The 24,688-nt window shown below is 42.9% G+C and overlaps 2 protein-coding genes across 6 annotated transcripts; both read right to left on the reverse strand.

Moving 5' to 3' along the window:
* Positions 1 to 93: 93 nt before the first annotated feature.
* On the reverse strand, positions 94 to 6,133 carry LOC115416132 (solute carrier family 25 member 46-like). Its single transcript, XM_030129850.1, has 8 exons — positions 5,708 to 6,133; positions 3,498 to 3,540; positions 3,275 to 3,332; positions 3,117 to 3,194; positions 2,883 to 2,983; positions 1,937 to 1,993; positions 1,691 to 1,748; positions 94 to 1,611 (listed from the first exon to the last, which is right to left on the reverse strand). The coding sequence occupies exons 1-8, from the start codon at positions 5,973 to 5,975 to the stop codon at positions 1,021 to 1,023; spliced, it is 1,254 nt and encodes a 417-aa protein (XP_029985710.1). The 5' UTR covers positions 5,976 to 6,133; the 3' UTR covers positions 94 to 1,020.
* A 3,297-nt stretch (positions 6,134 to 9,430) lies between these two features.
* On the reverse strand, positions 9,431 to 23,072 carry LOC115416138 (high affinity copper uptake protein 1). 5 transcript variants are annotated; one of them, XM_030129858.1, is made up of 8 exons: positions 22,887 to 23,072; positions 19,526 to 19,560; positions 16,143 to 16,214; positions 13,214 to 13,359; positions 13,045 to 13,117; positions 12,228 to 12,396; positions 12,051 to 12,128; positions 9,431 to 11,330 (listed from the first exon to the last, which is right to left on the reverse strand). In XM_030129858.1, the coding sequence occupies exons 4-8, from the start codon at positions 13,355 to 13,357 to the stop codon at positions 11,129 to 11,131; spliced, it is 666 nt and encodes a 221-aa protein (XP_029985718.1). In that variant the 5' UTR covers positions 13,358 to 13,359; positions 16,143 to 16,214; positions 19,526 to 19,560; positions 22,887 to 23,072; the 3' UTR covers positions 9,431 to 11,128. The 5 variants fall into 5 exon arrangements, with proteins under 5 accessions (XP_029985718.1, XP_029985717.1, XP_029985720.1 ...); XM_030129857.1 differs by lacking the exon at positions 16,143 to 16,214; XM_030129860.1 differs by lacking the exons at positions 16,143 to 16,214; positions 19,526 to 19,560.
* Between the last annotated feature and the right edge of the window lie 1,616 nt (positions 23,073 to 24,688).

Genomic DNA, 24,688 nt, shown 5'->3' on the forward strand with positions numbered 1-24,688 from the left:
AAAGAAAAGCAGAATGAACGGAACAATATTTGAACTGAAACAATGACATTGAAACAAAGTTAAAAAAAAAAAAAAAAAAACTCCATCCACGAGTTTCAGAAACTGTGAAACTTTAATTCAGTCCTTTTCAAAAACGAAATGGACTTTTGACCATTTTAAGTTTGACAAAATCCAAACAGATTTTTACGACATTTTTATTTTTTTACTCCAGTGCAAATTAAACTTCAACAGAAAAGTGCAGAACCAGTGATTTCAGCTGAAATTCATAAAAAAAATCTAACACTTTTAACATTTAAATCTATTATAGATGACAATAATAATAATAATAATAATAATAATGATATTTATTACCAACCTTAACTGTTTTAATTGAACTTTTCAAAATCCATTTAATTCCAGGCTTTTATTCTGAAACCTCACTTCCTTTATTATTACTAATTATTGATCACATCTTATATTGATTTATTTCAACACATTTTTACAACTTTATACAAAACAAATTGCGCTTCATGAAACTTTATTAACACACAGAAACAGGAGCGATCAGCTGACAGGATACTGAACATGTGATGTCATGCAGGAACAGGAAGTGGCACAAAAGTTGGACAGAGACGGAGGAAGTGAAGCTGTGGATTCCAGAACCAAAACCGGAACCAGAACCCAACTCAACATCTGAACATGTTTGAACCCACTGAACCTGAACGCATCTTGGATCTGACCCTCAGACCGCCATTGACCGGCTCTTGGACAGACGCCATTGGCCACGGCGTGTCATGTGACCCTGTCAGTGACCTGCTGTGACCTCTGACCTGATCCAAGTGAACCCAAAGGCCACGTTCAGGTTCTGTTGAGGTCGTGGGTTCAGATCCGGTTTCAGGTGAAAACATGCGCTCTATTCCTTTAAAGGTCACATGATCACTTCCTGTCCACAAAATAAAATCCATCTGATGTTCAGTTTTTCAAATTAAAAGTTTACAGTTCATGTTTGTGATCAGCTGGCTCCCATCATCATGGCGACCTCTAGCCCCGCCCCTCCAGCAGCAGCAGCCTCAGTAGTGTCCTGGCAGCGGCAAGCAGCGCCCCGTGCAGCGCGTATTGAGTGGCCAGCGCTCCGAAGCCGCGGTAGAACCCAGCCCCGCCCTCTTTGCGGCGGATGGCGTGGAGGCAGTCGGCAAAGCCGTCGTACTGCGTGTTGACGGGCAGGACCAGCGGGCTGCCGCCGGCGGCCGCGGCCACAGCACCATCAGTGGCGTCGATGATAGTGCGCGTCCCCTGCAGGCCGAGGCGGTGCAGGGCCGTCTCCAGCGGGAACACCACGATGTCGGCCACCAGAGACCCCGCCCACGCCGCCGCCAGCTCCGGGAAGTAGGCGTCGAGCGGGTTGGACGGGTCCGCCTGCTTCTTGCTGCGCTGGTGCAGCCACAGCGCCACCCGCTGGACGGAGGCCGCCACGGCGTAACGCAGGACGGCGTGCAGCGCGGCAGGGAGGAGGAGCCAGCTGAGGGGGAGGAGTCTACGGCTGTGAGGAGCACCGACGCCCAGCAGGCGGGCCAGACCTTCACGGACGCAATCCAACAGACCGGACGACGAATCATCACGGACGATGTCACTCTGAGGAGAGAGGCATGATGGGAAACGCAGTCAGACACACAGCAGGGGAGTTTCAAAATAAAAGCGTGTCAATAATCACCTGAACTGTCTCGATGAGGCTGGCGCAGTAGAACGGCAACGCCACCACCGCCGTCAACCTGTGGACGACACACGGGGGCGGGGTCAAAGCACGAGCCCCGCCCCCAAAGAAGGCATCAGGTAAACACCAGGAGACAAGTGGACAGTTTGAACGTCCAATCAGCTGATCGGACCAAAGCGCCGGGTTTGTGACGTTTATTCCACGACAAAAAGAAAAAAAACTGACAAAAAAAAAAAGAAAACTGACCCTTTAAGGAGCAGATGTCCAGCCAGCTGCTTCCAACCCCAGCGGTGAGGGAGTTCCCTGAGGACGGACACACAGGGTGGCAGACGAATGACTACAGGAAAAAAAAACTACAGCAAAACTACAGGGAAAAACTACAGGGAAAAACTACAGGAAAACTACAGGGAAAAACTACAGGAAAATCTACAGGGAAAACTACAGGGAAAAACTACAGGGAAAAACTACAGGGAAAACTACAGCAAAACTACAGCGAAAACTACAGCGAAAACTACAGGGAAAACTACAGGAAAAACTACAGGGAAATCTACAGGAAAAACTACAGGGAAAACTACAGGGAAAAACTACAGGGAAAACTACAGGGAAAACTACAGCAAAACTACAGCGAAAACTACAGGGAAAACTACAGGGAAAACTACAGGAAAAACTACAGGGAAATCTACAGGGAAAACTACAGGGAAAAACTACAGGGAAAAACTACAGGGAAAAACTACAGGGAAAAACTACAGGGAAAACTACAGCAAAACTACAGCAAAAACTACAGCAAAAACTACAGGGAAAACTACAGGGAAAACTACAGGAAAAACTACAGGGATAACTACAGGGAAAACTACAGGGAAAACTACAGGGAAAAACTACAGGGAAAACTACAGGGAAAACTACAGGGAAAACTACAGGGAAAACTACAGCGGAAAACTACAGGGAAAACTACAGGGAAAACTACAGCAAAAACTACAGGGAAAACTACAGGGAAAACTACAGCAAAACTACAGGGAAAAACTACAGCAAAACTACAGGGAAAACTAAGTAATACTACAATAATACTACTATAATACTACAATAGTACTCCAGTAAAGTGAGGTGACTCTCCCTGTACACAAATATGAACTCCACAGTCGTACTGACACTACAGTGTGTGGTTACCATGGTAACGGGGTGAATGTGTGGTTACCGTGGTAACGGGGTGAACTCGCTGATGATGCCTTCAGCTCCCAGAGTGACTCCGTGGACGATGAAGGTGCTTCCCATTCCCTTCCACAGCGCCTTAGGACCCTGAACGCAGCATGGGACAACAGCTGTTAAACACTGACCGGACTGAACCTGTGACCTCTGACCCCTGTGACCTCTGACCCCCGTGACCTTCTGACATCACAGTTTGAGCTGTTAGCGCCGGGTGAACGTGTACCTGGGCCTTGGTGATGCTGTACATGACGGCCACGGCGCTGAACGGCGTCAGGTGGTAACAGCGGGCGTGGTAGTTCACCTGAAACAGGCAGCAGCCAATCAGCACGCAGCAGAAGAAAAACACAGACCAACACGAGGTCAAAGGTTAAGATGGGTCACCTGACACTGACGGCGGAAGACGATGCAGGGATGAGCGAGCACGTTCTCTGTGAACAGACTGAGACAGGAAGTCACTGTGAGGGGTCATGTGACGGCCTGAGCAGCGTCTGACAGGCTCTACGTACACCAACGCCACCAGCAGCGTCAGCATCATCATCATAAACATCATCATCATCACAGACACTTGCTGACCATAGAAATACTGAAAGCTTAAAGTTCTGACCTGACCAGTCCAATTCCAAATCCAGCGAATCGATTCAGCTGTTCTGAAAAACAAACACAAACAGGAGTTTAAAAACATTCACATTATTTAGTCAAGAAATAGGACCACTCAGAACGGGGCCCAGATGTCTGAGCCAATGAGACGCAGCGAAGGAAACGCAAACATTCATGTGCACATTAGAGTCTGTTGTGTCTCACCTTAAACTAGTGTTAAACTGGGCTTAAACTAGTGTTAAACTGGGCTTAAACTAGTGTTAAACTGGGCTTAAACTAGTGTTAAAGTGGGCTTAAACTGGGTTAAACTGGGCTTAAACTAGTGTTAAAGTGGGCTTAAACTGGGTTAAACTGGGCTTAAACTAGTGTTAAACTGGTCTTAAACTAGTGTTAAAGTGGGCTTAAACTGGGTTAAACTGGGCTTAAACTAGTGTTAAACTGGGCTTAAACTAGTGTTAAAGTGGGCTTAAACTGGGTTAAACTGGGTTTAAACTAGTGTTAAAGTGGGCTTAAACTGGGTTAAACTGGGCTTAAACTAGTGTTAAACTGGTCTTAAACTAGTGTTAAACTGGGTTTGAACTAGTGTTAAACTTGTCTTAAACTGGGTTAAACTGGTCGTAAACTAGTGTTAAAGTGGGCTTAAACTGGTCTTAAACTAGTGTTAAAGTGGGCTTAAACTGGGTTAAACTGGGCTTAAACTAGTGTTAAACTGGGCTTGAACTAGTGTTAAACTGGGCTTGAACTAGTGTTAAACTGGGCTTGAACTAGTGTTAAACTGGGCTTAAACTGGGTTAAACTGGTCTTAAACTAGTGTTAAAGTGGGCTTAAACTGGGTTAAACTGGTCTTAAACTAGTATTAAACTGGTCTTAAACTAGTGTTAAACTGGGCTTGAACTAGTGTTAAACTGGGCTTAAACTGGGTTAAACTGGTCTTAAACTAGTGTTAAAGTGGTCTTAAACTGGGTTAAACTGGGCTTAAACTAGTGTTAAACTGGGCTTGAACTAGTGTTAAACTGGGCTTGAACTAGTGTTAAACTGGGCTTGAACTAGTGTTAAACTGGGCTTAAACTGGGTTAAACTGGGCTTAAACTAGTGTTAAAGTGGGCTTAAACTGGGTTAAACTGGTCTTAAACTAGTGTTAAAATGGTCTTAAACTAGTGTTAAACTGGACTTAAACTGGGTTAAACTGGGCTTAAACTGGGTTAAACTGGATTTAAACTAGTGTTAAAGTGGGCTTAAACTGGGTTAAACTGGGCTTAAACTAGTGTTAAACTGGTTTTAAACTAGTGTTAAACTGGGTTAAACTGGTCTTAAATTTCTGCTCACAGCAGCTCTAAGTCCTTCTCCTTCAGTGTCAGACGTCCTAAACTCCTAAAACACAACCATCTGCACTGTGTCATATTTACTCAGAATTGTTTTTATTCAGTTTGATTTTAACTTTGGGTTTTTTTTTTTATTTCATCAACTTGAACTACAAACAAAAATACCAAATACTCAATAAGTGTCCTATTTTTAACCCTTTAAATGCCAGGTCTGTAACGAAAACAAACCATATTTTTGATGCAAAAAAACACAAGTTTTGGTTTTTTTTTTTTTAAATTCTACATATAAATGGTGTTATTTGTTTTTTTTTATTTCTTCATCCTGTCATCTGTCAGTGGTTAACACCAACATTAGTTCATATCCATTATTATTTTTTGTGTTGGTTCAAATGTTAAATGTGTCAGCAGAGTTAATATTGGATTGCCTTTTATTTCTTGTTTCCCTCTTGAATGTTTCTGTATGTAGTTTTGTTTTGTTTTTTTTTTGCTGCTGTAAACTCTATAATTTGCCAAAGGTGGGGTTAATAAAGTCATTTCATAACTTATCGGATCTGGCATGAACCCAGGACAGGAGGATAACTGTTTTGTTTAATTCCTGGTGCTGTTGGATCCTTGTAAACCCGGTAGTTTGTCAAACAGGCTGTAAATATAAAGAAAAACACAGAAGTGCTGTTAGCATTAGCCTGTTCATGACCCGTTAGCCTGTGTTAGCCGGCTCCATTCACTTTCTACTCTACTGTTAGCCCTTAGGCTAGAAGCGTTAGCTTTAGCTTGATCCGCGACTTCCGGTCTAAGCCTTTCCGTTAACAGATACGCCGTCAGTAGCCGTTAGCCTGCTCCGTTCACTTCCCATTGTGTCGTTAGCATGTAGCTAACGCCCTCCGCACCGACCTACCGGCAGGCGGGACGCTGGGCTGAGACGCGTCCCATCCGGCCGCGGCTCCCGGGGCTCCGGCCTCTCCTCCCCGCTCGTCGTACTGAGGCGTCCGCTCTCCGGTGTGCAGGTTGCGGCTGCCGGGGATGTCCGGCGGCGTGGTGACCCAGTGGTGCTGCAGCTCCGCGGGGACTCCGCCGCTCCGGGCCGGGTATCCCGTCCCGTACAGCGGGTCGTCGCGGCCGCGGTAGCCGAGCCCGTCGAAGCTGTCCGGCCGCCTGGAGGCCATGGGGGGGTGGGTACGGACACACGGAGCGGGAGGACCGAGGCGGAGGCGTCTAACGGACACCGGAGCAGGGGCGGCTTTAAAGACCAGGAGCGGATGGATGAGACCCGCAGCAAAAACAACATCCACCTGTCACCTGCGACCCGGAAGTGGGGTCTACTTCTGAGTCTGCGCAGACGGAGGGGTTGCCCCAGAGCTCCACCTGGTGGACGGAGGCAGAACTGCACACATTCAGAGCAGAAGACAGAACAGGGAAGAAGGAAAGAAAAGAGAACAGGGAAGAAAAAAAAAAAAGAAAACAGGGAAGAAAAGAAAAGAGAACAGGGAAGAAAAAAAAAAAGAAAACAGGGAAGAAAAGAAAAGAAAAGGGAAGAAGAAAAAAAAAGGAAAAGAGAAACAGGGAGAAAAAAAAAAAGAAAAGAGGGAAAGAAAAGAGAAACAGGGAAGAAAAAAAAAAAGAAAAGAGGGAAGAAGAAAAGAAAAGAGAACAGGGAAGAAAAAAAAAAAAAAGAAAAAAAAGGGAGAAAAGAAAAGAAACAGGGAAAGAGAGAAAGAGGAGAAAAAAAAGAAAAGAGAACAGGGAAGAAAAAAAAGAAAGAGGAAGAAAGAAAAAGAGAACAGGGAAGAAAAAAAGAAAACAGGGAAGAAAAGAAAAGAGAACAGGGAAGAAAAAAAAAGAAAAGAGAACAGGGAAGAAAAAAAAAAAGAAAACAGGGAAGAAAAAAGAGAAACGGGAAAGAAAAAAGAAAAGAGAACAGGGAAGAAAAAAAAAGAAAGAGGAAGAAAAGAAAGAGAAAGGGAAGAAAAAAAAAAAGGAAACAGAAGAAAAAGAAAAGAGAACAGGGAAGAAAAAAAAAGAAAAGAGGGAAGAAAAGAAAAGAGAACAGGGAAGAAAAGAAAAGAGAACAGGGAAGAAAAAAAAGAAAAGAGAACAGGGAAGAAAAAAAAAAAAGAAAAGAGGGAAGAAAAGAGAACAGGGAAGAAAAAAAAAGAAAACAGGGAAGAAAAAAAAAAGAACAGGGATTTACTTTCTTTCACTGTTGCTGCAGATGTTGCAATTTTGTACATATTATTAAGTTATTTTATTTTTTTGCATATTTTATGGTAATTTTTATTCTATCCTATTTACCTTTATTGAGGAGGTATTAGGAGGTACCTTTATTGGGTTGAGGACGCCGTCATCTTCCTAATGCAGAGATCCCTGTGTCACCTGGAGAGGCCTGGAAGCACTGTGAGAATCATGTTCTATGATTTCTCCAGTGCTTTCAACACCATCCAGCCAGCTCTGCTGAGGGACAAACTGGACCATGCAGGAGTGAGCCAGAAACTGACACCATGGCTCGTGGACTTCTTAACCAACAGGCCACAGTTTGTGAGGACAAAAGGCTGTGAGTCTGACACTGTGGTCTGCAGCACAGGGGCTCCACAGGGGACTGTCCTGGCCCCTCTCCTGTTCACCATCTACACAGCCGACTTCACACACCACACAACAAACTGCCATCTACAAAAGTTCTCGGATGACTCAGCCATTGTCGGTCTCATTAACAACGGAGACGAAAATGAGTACCGAGAACTGAACCAGAACTTTGTGGCCTGGTGCCAGCGGAACTGCCTCCAGATTAATGCTGGAAAAACAAAGGAACTGGTGGTGGACTTTCGCCGGCACAAGGCCACCCCTCCCTCTCCGGTGAACATCCAGGGAACAGACATTGAAATAGTGGACTCTTACAAGTACCTGGGTGTTCACCTGAACCAGAACCTGGACTGGGCTCCAACACCCAGGCCCTTTTCAAGAAGGGCCAGAGCAGACTCCACCTACTGCGGAGACTGAGGTCCTTCGGAGTGCAGAAAGCTCTCCTGAAGACCTTTTATGACTCCGTGGTTGCATCTGCCATACTGTACAGTGTGGTCTGCTGGAGCAGCAGCATCACGGCAGCAGAGAGGAAAAGACTGAACAAACTGGTGAAGAAAGCCGGTTCAGTTCTAGGCTGCAGTCTCCATCCAGTCGAGGTGGTGGGGGACAGAAGAATGACAGCGAAGCTGTCATCAATCATGGACAATGTCTCCCACCCCCTACATGAGACTGTAAGAGCCCTAGAAAGCACCATCAGTGAGCGGCTTCTTCACCCACGCTGCACGAAGGAGAGATACCGCAGGTCCTTCCTTCCCTCTGCTGTCAGACTGAACAACCAGTCCTGCTCCCATTAGATCAATGCACAATGTGGAATAACAACCCTCCCTCCACTCCACTTATGTTATTCAATCCGTATTTATATATTTATATATATATTTATATATATATATATTTTTTATATTTATAACCGTTTGCACTACATCATATCGAACAATATTTGCACTCTCCTTTTAAACACTTTTTTATTCAAATTTATATGACTGTTTTTATGTGTATGTGTATGTCTGTGTATGTTTTTTTTATGCTGCTAACAACACTGTGAATTTCCCCATTGTGGGATCAATAAAGGAATATCTTATCTTATCTTATTTATATTGTCTCTTTTCTTCTTTTCTCTTTCACATGTTCCAAAAGCTCAGACCTGTTGAACTCTGTTTCCTTCTCTCATGTACCTTTGACTTAATGACAATAAAGCGGAGTCTGAAATAAGTCGCATTAGATCACAGGCGCCAAACATCTGGCCCACCAAAGGGTCCGGTCCGGCCCGTGGGCTGAATTTGTGAAATGCAAAAATTACACTGAAGATATTAACAATCAATAGTGTACAAACCATTTTAAGTCAGATTCCACATACAGACCAATTAAATCTCATTTGGGTCAGAACCAGTAAAATATTATCATAATAACCTATAAATAATGACAACTGCAGATTTTATCTTTGTTTTAGTGAAAAAAAAAAAAAAATTAAAGTAAAATTAAAAAGTAAAATTACATAAAAATGTTTATATTAAGCCATCCTTTTAGAAAAAAATGTGAATAACCTGAACAAATATGAACAAACAGAAATATCTTAAGAGAAATAAATGCAATTATACCAATATAATAGCTGTTACTATGTTATGTGTATTTGTAATTTTGATGTAAACTGATGAACTGAGGCAGAATATTGTTAAAATTGCACTTGTTTTTCATAAGACATTTGAAGTTGTTCATGTTATTCAGATTTTTGTAGATGCAAACATTATCATAATGTAATTTTACTTTTTTCACTGTTATTTAACTGGTTCAGTCCACCACAGATCAAACTGGGCTGAATGTGGAAGTGAACTGAACTGAGTCTGACAGCCCTGCATTAGAAGAACTGTGGATGAACATGTATTCAGTTCAACCTCTTGACCTTTTTCTTGTCAGTGTTTTTGTCTGTAATTCTCTTTCAAACTAAATAAATGACCCTCTTATAACCCGTCATAAACCTGGAGGAAACAGTTCGAACTCAAAGTTATTGTTCTAAATAAAACCAGGTGATTCAAACACAGACAAACCACACGTTTCTTCATATACTTTATTTTTTTCATGATTCCAGCATTTGTGCAACAATTAAAACATTTTCAGACACTTGAATATTCATCTAAAAGTTTCCTTCACAGACACATATTTGATCACTTCGTTTCTTACAAACATCAGAAAAACGACCACGGAGACGAGACGAGTCAATCGACACTGAGAGGAAACCGTTCCTGTCCGCTCGAATCCGACACCGCGTCTGTAAAGTCGACATCAAGTAACCGCCTGTCTGTCCCTGCAACCTGATTGGTCCAGTACATTAACCCCGCCCACCTCTCAGTGCAAACCGATTAAAAATAAAAACACGACCGAGTCAGCGGAAGATCGGCTCAGTTTGAGTTCTTTTCTTCCTTTAACACACAAAAGCAAAAACATGAATGTTTTCAAGTCGTTCCTGAAGTGAAACCACTGGCCTGAAAGTCAGCAGGACGCCACTCAAACAGAGTCAGTTACACAACTACAAATCCCAGGATGCATTTCAGCCACAGCCGTCCACACGCAGGCCTTCAGGCTGTTGGTGAAACACGTTTTTTTTTTTTTTTACATAATTGTGTCATTACGTCTTTTACATCACTTCTGTCTTTTTCTGTTCGACCAGTCTGAGGCCTGGTCTCCGTGGCGACAGTAGCTGAGGCTCATGGGTACTGTAGTATTTAGAGTCAGTTTTCGCAGACTTTAATAAAGGACGTTCTCCCAGGTCTCCGGTCCAGGTTTGCGTATTTTCCGCTTCGTACATGAACAGACCCGAGCGTCGTGGAAGGCTACGTTCATCGGCCATGATAAGGCAGCAGGTGTCGCATTTAAGGCCAACTGGAAAAACGGGAAACACTCTGTTTTTGGTTGTTAATTCAGGAAAGAGGCTCGAGTTTCACAATGTGGTTTTCATTTCCAGTGAAAACGACGACGCAGAAAAGTCTGAACACATTCTGTTTCATGTTTTCAATCAAATAAAAAAAAAGTTAAAGTCTGTAAAAAACGGAGCGGAAAAAGGGAAATTACAAAACTGGGTTTGTTTATTACGAAAGAAATGGACAAAAACTGATTGAATGTAAACAGAAAAAACTATTTTATTTTTACTCACTGATCAAAGAATCTGAATTTTATTAAAATAAAGAATTGATAGAAATTTAATAAATGTTTACTAAAAATATTTTTTGGCTGAGGAAAGTGATATTTTATTGAATCACATTAAAGTTAAACATCTAATTCCTAATAAATTATATTCTACTTAAACAAATAACTGGTAAATACTGCTCTCTGATTGGCTCATTCGAGCGCTAATGATGCTAACTTAAAAGTGTATATGTAAGCTATGTAGGCAAACATTTTGGCTAGTAGCGCTAGCACTAATCTTCCAGCTGTCATGGCACCGAAAAGGGTGTTTTGGCCAGTCAGAAGGATCCGAGGAGATCTGCGTTCTGATTGGCCGCTTGACCACAAAACGCAGAAAAAAAACAAAACTACGTGATTTTCATGGACGATTGATCATGACTGTTAGCAGCTAACTACAGAAGTTAGTGTGTTCCCATGGTTACCACATAGTGTTCTGTATCTTTTACTTGTTGGGTTTCTGTTAGCATGTTGCTAACATGCTAACATAGAGTGATGGTTTGTTAACATTTGGTGATTGTGATCAGCAAAAATCAGACCGTGTGCCGCTAACTAGCGTAGCATGCGGCTAATGGCAGTGTTCAGTGATGTCGACCACTACTGCCTTTCGCCAGCTGAACAGGAAGTAACCCATTCCAGCGCCAGCCGCCACGGCGATGCACAGGTAACCGTTGTAGGTCATGAAGACGAGCATCAGGAAGTAGCTGACGACCACCTGAATGATGTGTAACAGGGTCTGCAGGAAGTGGGCGGGGCTTAGCATCCGCTGCCTGATGGCACAAGACAAGGGACTAGCATTAAAGTTAGCATTAGCATTTATCACAAACCACATGATGAGGTGCAAATATTGAGCCTTGGTAGTATTACTGATCATTTAGCGTTCACATTAGCATTAAAGCCTTTCCATTAGCTCGTTTGTGTGTCGGTAACGCAAACAGCTGCTCAATGAGATGAAAGCAGGAAAACCAGAGAAATCCAGCCACGAAAAGAAGCATTTTCCAACATAGTACCTGATTGGGAGCACAAACACCAAGTGTTCAACACATGTGCAAATGCTACTTCCTGCCACCGGGATTTAAGGAAGTTTTTTGAATTTTGAGAAAATTCATACAAACGTCACATTTGTCTTCAGTAGGTACGAAGAAAATTCAGTTAAAGTCAAAATCCTGCAAAATAAATATATACAGGTGTTTTAAAAAACAGTAAAAACTGCTCATGAGGGAACAGCAGCTAGCTTTAGCGGCTAATAGTGGCACTCATTAAATTCTGGGGGCAGTTTCAGGTACACACTGAGTTAGTATCATTTCCCAGTTAGCTTAGCATCATTAGCACCTTGTTGTTTCCACCATGAAACATGACCGTTAGCTTTAGCCACGGTTTTAGCATGTGGCTAACGTTAGCCCCTCCTGTTGGTTTCCCAGTGTCCATATCTGATCAGAGCAGGTCGGACCAGTACCAGTACCTGAACCCGAACCCTGACACCTGATTACCTGACTGAGGCTCTCAAGAGGCGGGGCTTTCTTCCAGGAGGCTCCGCCCCCTCCAAACTGTGCCTGTCACTCATTAAACTATAGTTGAACACATGATGATGGTCACATGACTCTGACAGCACACTGCAGTTAGCATTAGCTTTTCCATATGATTAGCATTAGCGACCTGCGACCTACCCGACGGTCTTGTGCGTTTCCATGAGCACCGTCCCATCAGCCCCTGGGAGGGGCATGGAGTTGTAGCGCACGTTGACCTGACTGCGGCGCAACAGAACCTCCCGACCGATCTTCAGCCCCTCATACAGCATGGCCAATAGGAACACACCGATACAGGCACCGGCCATCTCTGATTGGATGAGAAGAGCAGGGGGCGGGGTTAACACAAACAGACACAAAGAGGAAGTCACATGAACAGTCGGATTCTGTTCCTTCAGAGTCCATTTGTGTATCGGCAAGAATGTGGCGATATGATACAAATCACAACACTAGGATCACCAAACGATATATCGCGATATGTCATGATACTGTTAAAAAGGCCATTTTTTTGCTTGTTTCTTTTTTTAAAATGATTATTTCCTTGAAAAATTGAATTCCAGCAGAAATCTGCACAAATACTAAACACATTTTTATTTGATCCCAACAGGATCTAATGTTCTATCACCAAATGTTCCAACTGTGTTCAAACTGAAATTCTGTTTTCCAGACATTCCAGTTTCAGATCCTGTTCAAATGTTCAGATTCTATTAGTTCACAACTAACATCAGAACAGGATTTGAGTTCAATCCAAACAAAGGAACGAACATTATAGAATAAAACAGAGTTAAATAAGAATAAATAAAATATAAACAAAAAAGAAAAACTAAAAAATTAACCTCCACAATATCTGCATTTAAATAAATACCAAAAAATACCGATACAGTACTGTCAAATGAAATAACTGATATTTTCTTACACCTCTATTGGTCATGTGACCTGGACGTGTGATGTCACTGACCTCCAGCTGAGTTGATCAACAGTCCCTTGAACAGCAGCTCCACGTTGTGGTACCCAAAGTAGAAGGTCATCGCCTAGGCAACCACACATTTACGTTAGCATGATAGCATTACATTTACATTAGCACTGACATCATCAGGCTGCAGTGAAAATAAAAGCCCCGCCCTCACCATCATGTGACCGCTGTGGTTCCCATCATGCCCTCCTCCTCCTCCTCCTTCTCCTCCGTGGTTGTGTCCGATGGTGGGGGGCGGAGTCATGGTGTGATGGTGGCTGTGGTCCATGGCGCTGTGGTCCATGGCGCTATGGTTCATGTCTGCGGAGGAAACGACCAATCAGAACACAGAGAGCGGCTCACCAACGCCAAAGTTTGAACCCCAGAACAGAGCGGTAAAGAGCCAGGGCGTTAACAACCAAAGCGGAGAGGGTGTGGTCAGACAGGGAGGGAGGGGTTAAATATGTGAGTGACAGCTGGGTCCTGGGTTGGACTCCTGCAGCTTTAATTTGAGGAACAGACGGAGAACGAGGGCGCAAACGAACGGACGGAAAGGATTTAACAAAGACACCAGTGTCCTGGTCCGGTTCTGTTCTACGTTCCAGTCCTGGTTCTGTTCTATGTTCCAGTCCTGGTTCTGTTCTATGTTCCAGTGCTGGTTCTGTTCTGTGTTCCTGTCCTGGTTCTGTTCTGTGTTCCTGTCCTGGTTCTGTTCTGTGTTCCAGTCCTGGTTCTGTTCTGTGTTCCAGTCCTGGTTCTGTTCTATGTTCCAGTGCTGGTTCTGTTCTATGTTCCTGTCCTGGTTCTGTTCTGTGTTCCTGTCCTGGTTCTGTTCTGTGTTCCAGTCCTGGTTCTGTTCTATGTTCCTGTCCTGGTTCTGTTCTATGTTCCTGTCCTGGTTCTGTTCTGTGTTCCAGTCCTGGTTCTGTTCTATGTTCCAGTCCTGGTTCTGTTCTGTATTCCTGTCCTGGTTCTGTTCTGTATTCCAGTCCTGGTTCTGGATGCAGATCAATCTAACTATGACAGTGGGCGGGACTTTCACGGAGGAGAACTCAGCTCATCCAATCACAGTCCATATATGACTTCTATCAGTGACCAATAGGAACTAGACTGAGATCTGGCACCATTGACATGTTCTAACTCAGGGTTCTCAAACTTCTGTTCTTTCAGGTTCCACATTCAGTCTGATCTGATCTGCAGTGGACCGAATCAGTAAAATAAGAACAGAATCACCTAGAAATAATGACAACTGACAATTTATGTCTGTGTTTAAGTGGGAAAAAAAAAGCACTGAATCATGAAAATACTTACTTTTATAAAGTATCCAAACAAAAAAGATGTGAATAACCTGAAGAAAAATCAGTGCAGTTTTCTCAGTCTTCTTCCTCCACTTCTCATTAGTCCATGTGCATTCTGGATCAGATCTACAAAGACACTAAACACTGAGGAACAGGAAGAAAAGAGTTCAAACTGGACTGAATTTAATACAGACATTTCAGGTTGGTCACATTTGTTCAGGTTAGTCACATTTTATTGGTACAGGAGAGTTTGGAAATGTAGTTTTTACCTCCGCCAGGAGGCATTGTGATCGCTTTGCTTTGTGTGTTTGTTTGTTTGTTAGCAAGATAACTCAAAAAGTTATGGACGGATTTTCAGGAAATTTTGATACGGCACAAGGAAGAAATGATTAAATTTTTGGGGTAATCAGGGGCCCACTGGTCTGTCTTGGTGGAGGTCTGCGCTCTCCCAGTGCTTTTCTTGTTCTTTGTGCAGTCGTATTGTGTCGGTCATCTGAGATGTTTTCGTTCAGGGCTGTCCAACTCATTACAGTTCAGTTCCACATTCAGTTAAATCTGATCTGCAGTGGGCCGAACCAGGAAAATAAGAACAGAATATAGAAATAAGGTCACCTCCAAAGTTTCCTTCATGTTTTACAGTGAAAAAACACAGTGAAAGACAGCCCTGAACGAAAACATCTCAGATGACCGACACAATACGACTGCACAAAGAACGACATTTCCAAACTCTCCTGTACCAATAAAATGTGACTAACCTGAACAAATGTGCCCAACCTGAAATGTCTGTATTAAATTCAGTCCAGTTTGAACTCTTTTCTTCCTGTTCCTCAGTGTTTAGTGTCTTTGGAGATCTGATCCAGAATGCACATGGACTAATGAGAAGTGGAGGAAGAAGACTGAGAAAACTGCACTGATTTTTCTGAAGAAATTTCAGTTTTTTCAGGTTATTCATGTCTTTTTTGTTTGGATAGTTTATAAAAGTATTTTCATAATTTAATGTTTGGGGTTTTTTTGCACTAAAACACAGACAAAAGTTTGGAGTTGACCTTATTTCTATATTATTCTGTTCTTATTTTCCTGGTTCGGCCCAGTTCAGATCAGATTTAGCTGAACATGGAACTGAACTGACATGAGTTTGACAGTCCTGTTCTAAACGTTAACGTCGTCAGAGTCACTATTGATTAAAAGTGTCCTAAAACAGCAGCTGTTCCAGATAAACTCTGATCTGTCAAACCCTTAAACCACAGCACATTAAACCCATTCAGTCCAGCTCATTCGCTCCTGTACGCCACGCTCGTCTTACCTGCCGCCCGTCCTCCGTCCGTTCGCTCCGACACCGACTGGACCGCAGATTCAACGCGCGGTGACGTCACGATACCCGTAACCACAGTAACGCAAACCAGAAGGCCCCTTCACTTTAATCCAATTGGCCATTCAGCCCCCGAGGCTACAGGAGGCAGGACAAGCCAATCAGAACGCTCTGAGGAGCCGTCTGCCATCGGCCAATTAGATCTGAGCAAATTAACATTAAAAAGAGAAGAGCAACGGTCGCCGGCGGCAACAGGAGGCGGCAACAGGAGGCAGCAACAGTTCCAGTTAACGTCGGCTTTAATTTAGTTTGATCAACAATGACACGACACCGAGAACAAGACGACACGATCAGTTCAGTGACAGGAAGAGATGACCCAGCATGCACTGCTTCAGCTGCACATCACACCTTTAAACACACAAACTGTTTTTACGACCAGAATGCATGTGATGAAAACTGGAACAGTCAGAGGGTTCAAGTGTGTCTAAAATACTCACCTGGACACCAGAGGGTGAACAGGTCTGGTCTGGTCTGTCAGTGGATTGTAGTTTGACCTGTCAGTATTTCTTCTGTATTTGAACACATTCAATGGTTTGACATTTTACTTCATGTTTTTCTTAATGACTCATGTCACCTTTTGTCAGTTTTTGTCATTTTTTTCCTCCTTCATATGTTCGATTATTTAACTGGTTTACACACAGAACGTCCTCATGATTCAAACAGACACAAACACAAACACTGAGCTTGGTTTCCTTTGGTTTTTTGTTGTTTTTCATCCAAACACTGAACGTACAGTACGGCTAAAATGTGCTCACAGCTCTTCTTTGTGTCTTTGTTCATATTAAATCAGTCTCAGTGAATCCAAAGGAACTTTGTGTTGGTAAATGACAGTTGTTCAAATGGACAGGATTTCAGTTCTGTTCAACATGTTGATGCTCATATGAACTATGTTTTCAGCTCAAAAATGAACCATTTCAGCACAATTAATGTTATATTTTCATGTCACAAATGGACAAGTTCTATTTGAACTGAATTGAGCTGAAAAACAAATCTTCTCTTCTTTTGGATTCCCCAGTTTTTCTTCCCAGATTCTCTCCTCCATATCACATGTCAGGGCTCGTGACTGCGACTGAATTACGGTCGCATGCGCCTGAGAATTTCGGTAGTGCGACTGTTTTTGAGATTACGATCGCACGGTGCGCCAATAAAAAAATGAGCGAAAATTAATACGTGTGCCTAGAATAATGGCTGCAGAAGTAACTCGTCAGCTGAAAATAAACAAGCTCCACGCCCCGCTGACTGAAGCGGAAAATCTAGTCCCCACCCCCTCGCGTGCGCATCTCTGCGGATGGTCCAACACTGCATGACTTCGATGCACTGCCAGCGGTCAGGAAGTACCTACACTCTGGCACCAGGTCAAGGAGACCTGACTTCAGGCGTGGTGTAGACCACAGTGACTAAGGGCCTTTAGGCCATGAAATAAAAAAGTTGGTTGTTGCAAATAATGGTGTGATTCGTCTTTCTTCTCCAAGAACCAACTAAAGTATATACCACACATTAACAATTGTTTTGCACCTGTGTCAATGTAAGCTTTTTCTTTCATACTCTATTCAAATACTTTATTCTAGGTTGTTAACATTGCTTAAATACATATAGGAATTAGGGCTGCACGATTAATCGATTTTAAATCGAAATCGGATTTTTTAATTAGGACGATTTTTAAAAAAGGGAAATCGTAAAATCGATTTCATCTCTCTCGTGCCTGCGGGCCGCGCGCTTGCGGGCTCCCGTAGGCTCCTCCTCCTTTCAGTGACAGCGGTCTGTTACAGAACTCCGTGCAATGGCCGGACTTTAAATGTGTTCATGAACCCGCAGTACTTATAGCAATGTAAGCCGTGGCTTCACGCACGGATCCCGCAACTGAAATAGAACTGCATGCGGATCACTCATCTTCCGTTGTCCCGGATCCGTACCGTACTGTCTTCTTCTGATCCGGGTCCGGGTCTCGGGGTCATCATCCTCAGCAGAGGAGCCCACACAGCCCTGTGCCCACACACATCCACCCGCTCCAGGATAGAATCCCTCCAGCGTGTCCTGGGTCAGTCTATTCCACGCACGGATCCCCCAGTTTAAATAGAACCGCATGTGGATCACTTATATTAACCTGGTCCACGCACGCACGACTGATGCCTGTCACTGACTTACATTGGTATCACTTCTGTGGGCCCAGATACCCAGGAAAAAAAACAAAAAAAATAAAAAAAAAAAAAAAAAACAATAACAACACACACACATATATATATATATATATATATATATATATAAATTAAATAATTAATTTAGTCCTCTTACTTGCTAAATTTTTCATTCACAAATGTAAGTTCTGTAACACAAAAACAAATATTTATTTTTTGAAAGATGTTGAACTTTATTTAAAGCTGTTAGATAAACCTGGAAACAAAAAGGCTGCAAAAAAACATAAGTATTTGCTCTGATTTGGACATTGTATTATAGTGTATTCCCCCTGGCAAACTTATGTTATTTTCTTGTTGTATACATTGTTTGTATACTCTATTTCATTCAATAAAGATTTAATTAAGAAAAAATAAACTTCTGGGGGTTCATCACGTGATACCATCACAGATTTGAGGTCAGAGTAGTGCCTTGCATTGTGGGCTGCTCACGAAAACGACATGCTGACTTCTGTTGTCTTTTGTAGTTTTACCCAAAAATCAAAATCAAAATCGAAAATCGAGTTTTTAGAGGAAAAAAAATCGGGATTTTTTTTTTTGCCAAAATCGTGCAGCCCTAATAGGAATATTACTTGGTATGGCCAAGAGTTTTGCTTGTTCTCCAAATTTTTTATATAATAGTGGTGCGCCTAGATTTTAGCCTGTGCTCCTAACTTTTTAGGGTTAGGAGCACAGTGCTCCTAGGTCAAAAAGTTAATTTTGAGCCCTGCATGTTTTATTTGTACAGGTTCAATCTGGAGTATGGTGCTGATCCATCCTGCTTCTGTTCCACCAATACATACATGAAGAATGGCACACAGCACTGTTTACATCAACACTTTTACAATAAGAAGCATTTTTAGACACAAAGAACAATTCTATATTGTTCTTTCCTCTTTAGTCTGATGCTAAACTATCCAATAAATAATAGTGCTCCTAGTTTTTGCACAGGGATCATTAGTGTAAACGCTGACATGGCTGCAGAGCATCAGTATGATGGGATCCACAACAACCATGTCACATCCGTCCACTGACACATTTAGTGTTTTTGTGTCAGCTGGGATTGTTTTAGATCCACAATACCAACATTTATGAAGAAGAGCACAATTAGCAATAGGAAGTCTATAAGTTTATTCCTAATAAAGTACTGGGACTGACCAGAGCATCATGGGTAATGTCACGTCCGTCCACCAGCAAAAGTTTTCACATCCACGTGCTATTCCAAATCCAATATTTATGAAAATAGAGCTTCCACTGTCAGAGAATATCAGTAGTCTGTGCACAAATGGATTAGCATTATTTACACACACTTCTGTGACTTTAGGACAACTGTTTCTTTTTGACAAAAATGGACACTCATTTGACCCCCTAAGGAAATTCTAGCCAATTAAACATCAGTGAGTAACAAGGCTCGTTCTCATAGTTTTGTTTCATTTTTGGTCCAATTTATCGATTAACTTGTTGATTTTAATTTAATCCTGGTTCGTCCATGTGACACTGTCATTAAAGTCCAGCCCATGTGACTGTGGACTCAGTAAACAGGAACCAAACTGGATCACATCCACATGAAAACACCTGGAATAAACCACCACCGATTAAACATTCAACTGCGCTGTGATTGGCTGAAATCACATGAATTAAATTCTTACCCGTTAGAACGAAGGGCGGTCGAGCTCCAAACACACTGAAAGAGAGAGAGAACCTGGTGAAGGCATGTACAGAGGCTGAGGTCAGAGGTCACCGCAGGTTTTACAGCTAATAAAAGCAGATAACAGGCAGCCAATCACACGCTGGCCTGACCTGCTGTCAGCCAATCAGCTGAGGGGACATTCCAGACAACCAATCAGGAGCAGCTGCTGGGAAATGTGGGCGGAGCAGGTTTACACGTGGAGTCAGCAGGAGGTCCGGTTCAGCCGGTGAAGGTCCAAGAACCAGGACCAGGACCGGAGCCAAGGACCCTGAACCAGGGCCCTGAACAGGGATCAAGGATCGGGGTCCTGAACAGGGACCAAGGACCAGGGCCCTGAACAGGGACCAAGAACCGGGGCCCTGAACCAGGAACGTGAACCGGGACCCTGAACCGGTTGCAAAACCTGGAACAGACCAGCAGCAGAGGAGCTTCTACTGGACCTTCAGAACCATCCACTGGTCTTCTTACAGGTCCACATGAGACCACTGAGACCACAAGGTCCCGGTTCTGCCCCTAGTGGCCTTCAGCGGTACCACACTGAGACTAAAGTACTGGGTTTATGGTTCTGAACCCTGATCCTGATCATAAACACACAGATTTACAGCCAATAACAGCAGAGGCCTCACGTACCACATGACCTTTGAACTCCAGAGCCTGAAAACCATGTGATGCAGCGTTTAGATCTGAACTCAGCCTGAACTGGACATGATGCTTTTTAATGGCAGATGTTAGTTCCTCAGTCAGATGGAAATGATTATTTACAGTCAGAACAGAACAAATATTACAGACATTTACACTGAAAATCAGAGTCAGGGAGGAAAAAAAACTAAACTAAATCAGTGTTGATATAAATTCAGTCCAGACATTTTAGAAACAAAGAGAAGAATTTAAATCAAACGAACCAATGCACATAATATAAAACTGTATTCTGACATTTGTTTATCTATGTTTATTTTGTTTTTCTGTGTATATTTTGTTTTTATATTATTAGGCCTTAGCTGAGTACCACCGGCGCAGGGCCTACTGAGTCTGCAGTGGACGCATGGGGACCAAATCACCAGTGAGGCGGTCGTCTTTCTCCTCTGTCTCCACTCTCACTCATATTCACATTCACATCAGTCAGACCTTTAAGAACATGTACATGACATGAACACAAACCACAGATTTAAACCTGCTCAGAATGAATGGGAGTCAATGGGACACGTCCAGTCGGGGTCAGTCATGTGGGTGTAAGTGCACGACACGTGACACTGAACCCCACAGACATGTGGGGGAGCTCCAGAGCTTTCAAATAAAGCCAAATATGTGGTTACCACGAAAACAGATATACTGTTCTTGCTCAGATTATTATTATTTTTTTGATTATTATTTTTTAATGTTTATTTTTCTTTCTCCTACCTTTAACTATCTCCTCCTTGGGCATTTGGCCGAATGAGCTCAAAATCGGTGTACAGTATCTAGAGAAGTGGGGCATCAAAAGTTAGCCAAATTTTTTGGGATTGGTGTTACTGTTTTTGTGCGACGAGGTCGCAAACTTTGCGAAGTTTTTTCAAAAATTTGCCATGACAAAAATTGCTTCAGTTTGGTCATACACGATTTGGCTCAAATTTGAATCAGTTGTCAATCTCCCAGGCCTACACCCATTCATCAGAAGACATTAAAATTTGGTGCTAGAGCGCCACCTGCTGAAGGATGGGCATACTTGTACTGGACGTGCCCGTGGCGAGGGCCTTTCAATGCCACTTGCAGCTTTAATTGTTTTTATTGTTGCGTGCCTGCTCTTCTTCATTGTACTGTGTTCTTTATCTTTTCTAAATAAATGGATCATCGTTCAAATCCACTGTTGATCGACTCCATCTGTAAAATCTGAGCTCTGTAGAGGTGACTCCACCCTTAACTCCACCCACTGAAAATGTCCCCCCCCCCCCCCCCCAAGCCACAGCTCAGGGCCCAAAGTGGGCCACAGAGGTAGTTTGATTGGGCTGTCAGCCATCAGAGACAAAGAGGAGACGAAGAGGGGACGAAGAGGAGACGAAGAGGAAACGAAAAAGAGACAAAGAGGAGACAAAGAGGAGACAAAGAGGAGACAAAGAGGAGACAAAGAGGAGATAATAACCTGGTGTAATTTCCTTTATGAAACTGATAAAAAAGAACTGAAGAACCGAGACCAAAACAAACACATACTGTCTCTTCCTCCTCCTGTGGTTTTCTCCTCCTCCTCTCTCCTCTTCCTCCTTCTCCTCCTCTCTCCTCTTCCTCCTCCTCCTCTTCTTCCTCCTCTGCCCTCCTCTTCTTCCTCCTCCTCTCTCCTCCTCCTCTTCTTCTTCCTTCTCCTCCTCTCTCCTCTTCTTCTTCCTCCTCCTCTTCTTCTTCCTTCTCCTCCTCTCTCCTCTTCTTCTTCCTCCACCTCTCTCCTCCTCTCTCTTCCTCCTCCTCTGTCCTCCTCTCTCCTCCTCTTCTTCTTCTTCCTCCTCTTCTTCTTCCTCCTCCTCTCTCCTCCTCTCTCTTCCTCCACCTCTCTCCTCCTCTCTCTTCCTCCTCCTCCTCTGTCCTCCTCTTCTTCTTCCTCCACCTCTCTCCTCCTCTCTCTTCCTCCTCCTCTGTCCTCCTCTCTCCTCCTCTCTCTTCCTCCACCTCTCTCCTCCTCTCTCTTCCTCCTCCTCCTCTGTCCTCCTCTTCTTCTTCCTCCTCCTCTCTCCTGCTCCTCTTCTTCCTCCTCCTCTCTCCTCCTCCTCTGTCCTCCTCTCCTCTTCTTCTTCCTCCTCTCTCCTCCTCCTCTCCTTCTTCCTCCTCCTCCTGTCCTCCTCTGTCCTCCTCTTCTTCCTCCACCTCTCTCCTCTTCCTCCTCCTATCTCTTCCTCTTAAACCAAACCTCCATTTAAAACTTGCTTATTTAGTGACTGATGCTCGTGAACACATGCGCGTGCACGGCAGACTAAACCCGTCACTGGTCTGACAGTGCACGCGCCAGCCTAAACACTGGGCTCGCGCTGCCTCCACCTGTCGTCTATATTTACCCTTTTTTTCCGGTCCAAACTCCCGGTAAATCCGGTTCATCTTGTGTCCGGCGGACCCTACGGACAACCCGGTCCACGAGGCCGACGGTCCGGTGCGGTCCGGACTGCGCTTGCCCGTTAAAATGCCGCCGAACTCACCGGAGCTCCGGTGTGGAACCGACACCACCGACAGCACGAGCCCCGCGCGCGAGGCGACGTGACCGCGGGCCGTGAACCGTTAAAGCGGTGAGTTTTTCCAGGCGGTTCGGAAGCGGACACCGGAGCTTCAGAAGCAGAGGTCACTGACACAAGACACGGACTCACCTGGAAAACACCACCGGAAGTCTGCTGTTGGCGCCAAAACCCAGGCCTGGAGTTAAAGACAAAAACAAACAAGACGAAGAAACAGAAAAACTGTAGAAAAACAGAAGGAACAGAAGAAGAAAAGTCCAACTTCTGCACCCACTGGACCGACGCTTCCCCGTCTCGGCGTGATGACGTAACACTCACCACAGGGGGGGAAAGGAGGAGGGGCTTAGGGGGAAAGACGGGAATTCTAGTTTAGACCAATCAGGAGGCGAGTCCTGACGAGAGAGGCGGGGCTTCGAGTAAGCCACGTAAACGGTGTTTACAGGAGACGAGTCACGTGACCAGAACAACCACCTAAAAACCAAAAATATGTGGATTTAACCCTTTCATTTTTTTTTTTTTTTTTTTTTTTTTTTAAACATGAAGACATTTATTGTTGATACACAGTCAAATGAGAATAAATGTAACCAAACATATCAGTGCAATGATGTCCGGTGCCATCAGATGAGACAGTTTTTTTTAAATTTATTATTATTATTAATTTTTTTTATTGGATTTAACCCTTTCATGCATGAATTCTAAGAACCTTAATGGGTCACAACACAGTAATGTGTCATCAGAGAGCGAATTTTAATTGATCGCCTTTCCAACATTTATTTCACTATAAAGTAGCTCCTTGTTTTGGATAATCCCTTATGGTTCAACTAAAGCAAAAATTAATTTAAAAGTAAAAATGTAGGTTAAATTATCTCTAAAATATCCCATCAGAGAGATTTTGAATACAGTTTTATTTACCCTAATCGAGATATTTTTCCTGAGTGTTTTTATTCCTCTTTAGGCGTGGAAAAAACAAACAAACAATGCAATTGAAGATTTTTTTATGAACCTAGTTTTCATGAAGTTGCAAAAACATCCACTCAGCTGGACATCATGCATTTAGTTTTTGAAGCTAAGAAACATGTATTTACTGATATACTGAGTGAAAACTATAAAATATTTTTTTTAAATGCTGCTAATATGATGTTTTGTTACATTTTAACATACTCTAATATTAGTTATTACTCACTTTATGGAGATAATATGCAAAGAAAATTACTTTGTTCAAGAAAAACGGTTAATTACAGTATAATAACAATAACAAGCAATTGATTTATACTCAAACATGTTAGTGCAGATCAGATTTATCAAGAACAGCAAAGTTACAGTAATGGTCTGAATGTCAGTGTATGGGATGATGCATAGGCGTCCACTGTGTTGGCTGATATGCAAATAAAACAACAAAACCTATGAATATACAAGAGAACAGCTGCAGAAGAACTGTCCACTGGAGTGACCACTAGGCATGACAGGGTTAATGAATGTGTATATATATATATATATATATATATATATATATATATATATATATATATATATATATATATATATATATATATACACACACACACACACACATACACACACATATATATATATACATATATATATATACAGGGTGGGGAAGCAAAATGTACAATATTTTGAGGCAGGGATTGAAAGACAGTGTATGACCAATTAGTTTATTGAAAGTCATGAGAATTTATTTGCCACAAGAAAATGTCCATAATAGAAAATGTTTTTATTCTATGTGTCCTCCTTCTTTCTCAATAACTGCCTTCACACGCTTCCTGAAACTTGTGCAAGTGTTCCTCAAATATTGGGGTGACAACTTCTCCCATTCTTCTTTAATAGTATCTTCCAGACTTTCTGGTAATAGTTTTGCTCATAGTCATTCTCTTCTTTCCATTATAAACAGTCTTTATGGACACTCCAACTAT

The sequence above is a fragment of the Sphaeramia orbicularis genome, unplaced genomic scaffold (assembly GCF_902148855.1).
Source record: "Sphaeramia orbicularis unplaced genomic scaffold, fSphaOr1.1, whole genome shotgun sequence".
Lineage (NCBI taxonomy): Eukaryota > Metazoa > Chordata > Actinopteri > Kurtiformes > Apogonidae > Sphaeramia > Sphaeramia orbicularis.

What these genes read in the sequence shown, in the direction of transcription:
- LOC115416132 (XM_030129850.1), bottom strand. Translation starts at nt 5,975, where the DNA reads ATGGCCTCCAGGCGGCCGGACAGCTTCGACGGGCTCGGCTACCGCGGC. An exon ending in TTTGGAATTGGACTGGTCAG is followed by an intron (nt 3,333 to 3,497) that starts GTCAGAACTTTA and finishes TTCCTGTCTCAG; the next exon opens with TCTGTTCACAGAGAACGTGC. An exon ending in GAGTTCACCCCGTTACCACG is followed by an intron (nt 1,994 to 2,882) that starts GTAACCACACAT and finishes GTCCGTCCTCAG; the next exon opens with GGAACTCCCTCACCGCTGGG.
- LOC115416138 (XM_030129860.1), bottom strand. Translation starts at nt 13,357, where the DNA reads ATGAACCATAGCGCCATGGACCACAGCGCCATGGACCACAGCCACCAT. An exon ending in ACCACAGCGGTCACATGATG is followed by an intron (nt 13,118 to 13,213) that starts GTGAGGGCGGGG and finishes GTGGTTGCCTAG; the next exon opens with GCGATGACCTTCTACTTTGG. An exon ending in GTTGATCAACTCAGCTGGAG is followed by an intron (nt 12,397 to 13,044) that starts GTCAGTGACATC and finishes TCATCCAATCAG; the next exon opens with AGATGGCCGGTGCCTGTATC.